Below are 6,547 nucleotides of genomic sequence, written 5' to 3'. Positions count from 1 at the left end.
CCCCCCAATGATGCTTTAAGTTCAGGTTCCCCTGGGTTCTCACGTGGAGAAGAGTCACTTCCTAACCGAAGGGGGGACGGCGACTGCCCTAGTATTTTGTGTTTCGAAAGTTGCCATTAGCTGATGGGCACGCTTACTCGAAGTGGTAGTTGACACATGTGAGTAGCTTTGCCACGCACACTTTTGTCTCCCTCGGCTCCGGGGGCTTTGACGCCGTCTCAGAGTCTGAGGCAGGTGGCAGGGTGTGCTTGGAAAACAGTCTCAGGGCACACTTCTTGCATTTGTTTAAAAAAAATTTTTTTTTTTTAAATATTTATTCATTTTTGAGAGAGCACAAACAGGGGAGGAGTGGAGAGAGAGGGAGACACAGAATCTGAAGCAGCTCCAGGCTCTGAGCTGTCAGCACAGAGCCCGATGCGGGGCTCGAACTCACAGACTGTGAGATCATGACCTGAGCTGAAATCAGACACTTAACCAACGGAGCCCCCAGGTGCCCCTCTTGCATTTGCTTTTCAGTCAGGCATATCGAGGTATAATTCTCGTGAAAGTCTGCCCTCTTTTGGTGTGCACGTCTCGGGCTCTGACGAACGCATGCAGCTGCATGAGCCCCGCAGTCCAGGCGCAGGGCATTCCCGTCGGCCCCTGTGCCTTCGTACTTGAGCCTGTGCTGGGAGGGTTCCTGCTCTGTGTCTCTGTTCAGACCCTCTCGTGGCCCCTGGGAGAGCTAGGAACTAGAGGGAGGCATCAGCTTTATTCTGTAAGGTTTGTAAGTGTCACAAGTGCCCACTGGCACTGACGGGGCTGTGACCGGACTCTGGAAAATGCGCGTGGGGTCTGCGGCTCATGTCAGTGGGCCTCAAGCGCGTCCTGCCTCATGCGGCTGCCTTGGGCGGGCTGTGTCTGGCCAGCTCAGCTCTCTGCTCGTGTTTTGGGCCCCACGTTAGCCCCTTTGTGCCCTCCTCCACCTCCCTGTTCTCTGCCTCCCCTCGCCTGTGCTGAGGTGGCTCAGGTGCTCCATTTCCCCGGAGCTCCACCCTCCAGAGGCTTGACTGCTAAGGGTCCCCCTTCCTTGGGGGTTCCTGAACAAGTTTTTCTAGCACTTCCTTGCCCCAGAAGCCAGAAGAACATCAGGAGCCTTGGAGCAAAACACGGGCATGTGGGCATTTGTGCTCCCTTGGGAGCTCGTGGGAGCGCCGCACCGTATCTGACCAAGAAGTGCCTGTGAGGAGCACCCGGGGCCGGGGGTCTTACCGTGCGGCACGGAGAGGCTCTTAGCTACGCAGCTGAGATCAACTCTGAGTCTTCTGACCCTTAGCTGTCCCCAGACCCTTTAAGATTCTTGGCAGATGCTCTGGTTTTCAGGAAAGCCTTCAAGCATGGTATGGCTTTTGTAGCGGCCCTCGAATGATGCTCCCTTTAAGCAAAAATCTATGTCCCAACCCTTTATAAATAGGCAGAGAAATCACAGCGATGTGGAGGGTAGCTCAGTGCACGGATTTGGTAAAGATGGGTCCTGCTTAGGAAGGGTAGGCCCTCAGTGGGGGAGAGCAACGGGGAGTCATTTCTGTATCCAGGTTCCAGGTGTGGAGCAGGCCCAAGACTGGCCGAGAGCCTCTCGTCTCAGCCAGATCCTTAAAATCGGCCACTCTTTTAACCTGAGAAATGCCGTTGGAAGACGGCTGTGTCTGTTAGCAGACGGGAGGGGGTTTGATGTCTCTTAGCAAGATGAACCAGCAGGGTTGGTGCCTGAGGTGCCTGCAGTCTTTTTAAAATCTGAAAAATACCTTCCCAGAAAGATGCAAAGCCAAGTCACAGAAATACCAGGTGTCAGTGAGTGTTTGGGCTTTTTTTTTTTTAGGTTATTGAAGGTCAGTGATTGGTTTGTATATTGAACGGACCTTGCTGAGTGTGGCCACCACGATATCCTTGAGCAGACCGCGTCTGCCACCTCTACCCCAGCCTGGCCTGCTGACTGTCCGTCCCCAGCTTCAGGGTCTCAGTGTTTAGAACGATCACTCCACCCCACTGTGCTTCCCAGGCTGCCTCACGGCTCCCTCTGGTCACGAGTCTGAGGGTTTGTCCTCTCCCCCCGTCAGGGCCGAGGGCGGCAGACGGCACGGCTACATGGGACACCTGACCAGGATAGCTAACTGTATCGTGCACAGCACTGACAAGGGCCCCAGCAGCGCGGTGGTGCGGCAGCTTATCAAAGGTAAGTGGCTTCTGGAATAATACTTCGGTTGGATTGGAGGAAGGATTGAAGGGTAAATTGAGTGGAAACGTTCATAACGTTTTTAATAGTGGTCTGTGGAGTTCCTTTATATTTTGCCAGTTACCTGGAGATCTGAATGAAGTTCTCGAGACCGTGTGTGAACAGTGTAGTTCTTTGCTGGGTGTCTTTCCTGATTTCTTCAGTCCTTTGAGGAAGTACCAGCAGCTCGGCCCAGGCACCCCCTCTCGCTCTCAAGGAGCCTGCCCGCTGCATCGTTCCACTGAGCCTGCTGCCCCACACGCTGGCCACTGGGTCGCTTGAGCTGGGGTCACTCTGGCTTGTTATTTTCTTCTAAAGGCCGCTGTATAGCCTTTGGACAGAGTTCCTTCAGCCGGGGCATTACAGCATTTATCCACGTGGTCTCCGTGGATATCCCTCTCTTCCTAAGACGAGGGATAGAGGACCCTCAGAGATGCTCTCTGTGCCAGCCACGGTTACCGGCAAGAAGCGCAGGTGCCTTTTACACTGGTGCCCAGGCCAGGCGTCCGTCCCCACTCCACCGAGAGCCCAAGAGCTCTGTGGACTCGGGTGGGCCGGTCCTGCGACTTCATCTGAGTGCGAAAACCTCCAACCTCTGTGGTTCTGAATCCATCCGGACTCCACTTGCCGCACTGTTTCCCGGGTATCCTGTTTGTCTTCTAAGAGCGGCTGTGTGCTTGAGAGGCGGTTCCTTGTCCATCGTGTGCTGAAAGAGCTGTTCTAGGCGATGGGGGGGGCAATTGGGGGGTTCTCCCCCCCCGTAATTTTGCTTCCGGAGACACAGGTCCAGGCTAGACGGCCCCAGGTCACGTGCTCACCCTGGGGGGTGGCCGTGGGCATGATTATGTCTGGTAGCTCGTCTTTGTTTTCTGGGAGCTGCTCACCACGTGTGTGAGGGGCACACTCGTGTGCTGAAACCAGAAGTGTCAGAGGGCAGCTCCAGTCAGGGTTCCTAGATTCTAGCTGTAGCGCCCTCTTCTCGGAAAAAGTATTCCTGTGCCCTTTTCTTTAAAATTCCTCTGGAAGGTGTGGCCTCACAGTCGGGTCTGGGTCACCATGTTGGCCTGTGGGCACAAGCGTCTAGGAAGCACTGTGTTTGAGGGATTGAGCCGCCGAGCCAGGCCCCGGAGCCATCACCGCGTCTCCTGGGTGTGCGGCAGCCTGTGCTACAGTGTTTCCCAAACTTGAGCCACGTGGAAACGGACGGCTTTTCCTCCCACCATGAAAGACCCACCGCTCTCTCTGAAGTTTGCTGGGACACGCTTTCTAGATTCTGTGTTCACCAGTTTTGAGACTTGTTAAATTCACGGAGCTGCTCAGCGCCCTTGGCATCAAGCATGGACCATTTGTGGGGTGGCTCTGGTTCCTGAAATTACTGGGGTTCAGGCCACAGGGCCTTATAACTCTTTCTCCAAGAGGCGGGTGCTCAGATGATGGGGCACATCTGCCCTGGACGAACCAAGCCGGCAGTGCCCTCACTGTGTTTCCTGTTTGTTTGATGCGTCTGTGTCTGTGGCCCCTGGAGTGACCACGCCTCTTTCTTTCTCTCCTCTCAAGGTCTTCCAGACGCGGTCAGGGAGCGATGGGAGGCGTTCTGCGCAAGCTCCTTGGGAGAAACTAACAAGAGGAACACAGTAGATCTAGTAGGTTTCACCGGGTCACGTTGCCGTGACTCCAGTGCTCTCGGCCTTTGCCTCCTTATTCAGAAAGAGATGAAAGATCTTTCGTTTGTCTCGGTAATTTGGGGCCAAGGTTAAGTTCATATTTCTTTACCAGGAAGAGAGGTCAGTGTTCACCATATCCTTGATAACTTGTCTAGTCAGTTCCTAATTCCTGCCTGGGGTTGACCAGAGGGTACAGGCCACTGACCTCTACCTTGTCGCCCCACCCCATTTCCCTCAGTGCCTCAACAGCACCGCTGCTAGCCTGCCTTCTCCTCTGTTGGGTTCGTTGCCTTATGCTTCAGATAACCCGGGGTGGTTAGAAGCCTCAGGATTCCTTCGGATATTTTTTAATATCACTGAGTTGAATTTATCCTCTTTTTAGATGATTCCCGCTGCGGGGAGGGGGACAATTTCGTAGATGACTTTGAAACTAGCAGATTAGTACTATTAGCCAGGGAATAATGGCATTGATAATATTTTTGAAAATTATATTGGACTTTGGAATGTATTCTTTGTTTTTTTTAACGCATTGAGATTGAAGGTAAGTATTGCTTTTGGTTTTACAGATAAGGAAAAGCATTTCCTTTCATAAGCACACGCCAGCTGATAATTGAGGTGGTGGCCTTAACTCTACACGGAGGTAGATGTGTCGGGCATTTAATTCTGTGTTTGAAATTCAGCAGCTGCGGTCTGAATTTCTAATATACGCTAACGCCTTGTCTGTGAGGCGGTCAGGTACCTGACATCCTTATCAGTTCACAGCAGAGTTTAGAAACAGGAGAGAAACAGAAGGGCTCCGAGCAGAAGCAGAAGTGACAGCTGCAGAGCAGTCACTAGGTCACCCTGTGTCACACCCCAGAGGGATGTTGCCTTCTATTTGGTAGATTGTCTAACAGATTTGGCTATCTCTTTCCAGACCTTTCACAGATTGGTTGGGTAATGGCTTGTTAAGGATGGGTATAATGATAGAATCAGTTGGAGTTGGAAGATTCTGAAGTTAAGAGATGACTCTAAGGGGAGCTATGTGAGGCCATTTAATTAAAACACGTCTGGGGCCTCAGTGCATCATAGCCCAGCAGAGAAACTGCCGGCCGCTTTGACAGCCCTGAGTCCTCACGGAAGAGTTAAGTGGTTTTTGATGGATATACCTCCCGTGGTGGGTTGCTTTCTTCCCCAATCAGATTGGTTAAAGTTCTGGATCATGAGGGTTTTATTGTAGGGTGAAATTGTTCTCTCTCACTGTTAAATTGAACCATTTAATTTAGAAGCCCCACCTCGATTCTTTGTGAAGGTTGCGGGCAGTGTGGTCTCCTTTAAGGGATTTTTGTTATATTTCTTATTTATAAAGGAATATTTAGGAATATCAGTTCTGACTTTGTTTCGGAAACTTCTTTAAAATTTTTCATTCAAAGGGTTGACTTTAAAGGTAGACTTCAAAAATGTCCAGTAAAACTTGTTGTTATCAGCGTTTTTTAAAAATTTTTCTGTCTTTGGCAACTCAAACAGATTTCTCTTGTGAGCAGTTCTGTATAAAGAAAGACTTCTTTGCAATTCAGACAACACTCAGCTGCTCTGCATGGTGCTGTCAGTAACCTGGTCTGTGAATCCATGTAAATGTCCTGTGTATCTGCATTAAAGAGTCTAATCATGCAGTGCAGAATTCATGCAGATATACGTGCAGTGCAGAATTCGTGCAGATATACATGCGGTGCAGAATTCACAAACAGCCCTTTTGGGTCAGACACCTCTGACATCTAGACTTTATAGCTGCGTGGAAGGGAAGACTATCCTGGGCCACCTGTCACTAACAGCAGCTCAGTTCTCTCTGGCCAAAAGCGGTGAGGCTTCTAGAGCCCTGTTGATGTTGCTTCTATCCTATGTGACTTAGCCCTGCTCTCCGATTCTGTGGTCTGTGGGGACTTGCGGGCTGAGGTCTCAAGGCTTTTTCGGTTCCTTGAGCTCCACGCACCCAGGACTTAAATGCCACCTCCCTTCAGCCATAAGCCCGTTCAGTAGGGAATTCGGCTTCATAGGGACTCAGGGATACGTAGGTTCCAGGTTTTTAAGAGTGCCTGTGTGCGCTGGGCCCCCAGCGAGACTTCCACTGTGGCCTCTGGGCTCGCCTCGTCTGTGCCCACAACGTGCCCGGGTACATCCTAGGGGGGTTGGGTGCTGTGTTCCAGGGCACATTCTTATAATAAACCCAGCTTGGGAAACGTACTGGGTCTTGCCCTTGCGGAAACGTCCTATGGAAGGAGTGCCTATGTACCCATGTAATGTAGCACAGAGTCTGAGTCAAGGCATTTCACAGACATTCATTCCTGAAATAGGCAGTTGAGTGATAGATGGCTTACTCCCTGCCCACTCCCCAGATCGGTAGATAAGATTAGATGCGCTGACTTCGCTGGTTGTATGATGGCTCAGGTGTGCTCACAGGACTTGAGTCCATGTGCAGTGAACTTCGTTCTGTTGCACTGGCCTGTTCGTATTTGCCTACTCCCGGCAAGGATTTGTTGATTAGTGCACCAGACACTTCCCTGTGCTACTGGCCGTGGGCATGAGGGTCCTGCTCGCTTCTGTAGGAAAAGCTGTGCCAGCCCCAAGGTGACTCCCCCACCCCCAACCCGGACCC

At 51.5% G+C, this 6,547-nt stretch overlaps 1 protein-coding gene across 15 annotated transcripts in view; it reads left to right on the top strand.

Annotated features, from left to right (window-relative positions):
• Positions 1 to 6,547, top strand: part of PPP6R3 (protein phosphatase 6 regulatory subunit 3) — a 91,422-nt gene that overhangs the window by 54,504 nt on the left and 30,371 nt on the right. For all 15 annotated transcript variants that reach the window (XM_077766538.1, XM_077766536.1, XM_077766534.1 and 12 more), the window contains 2 exons: positions 2,097 to 2,212; positions 3,809 to 3,894. In XM_077766538.1, the coding sequence (XP_077622664.1) occupies positions 2,097 to 2,212; positions 3,809 to 3,894 (202 nt within the window). The remainder of the gene's footprint in view (positions 1 to 2,096; positions 2,213 to 3,808; positions 3,895 to 6,547) is intronic.

Source organism: Crocuta crocuta, unplaced genomic scaffold (assembly GCF_008692635.1).
Source record: "Crocuta crocuta isolate KB4526 unplaced genomic scaffold, BGI_CrCroc_1.0 scaffold636, whole genome shotgun sequence".
Classification (NCBI taxonomy): Eukaryota; Metazoa; Chordata; class Mammalia; order Carnivora; family Hyaenidae; genus Crocuta; species Crocuta crocuta.
The sequence above is the reverse complement of the archived record's forward strand: the minus strand, read 5'-3'. Positions and strand labels throughout refer to the sequence as shown.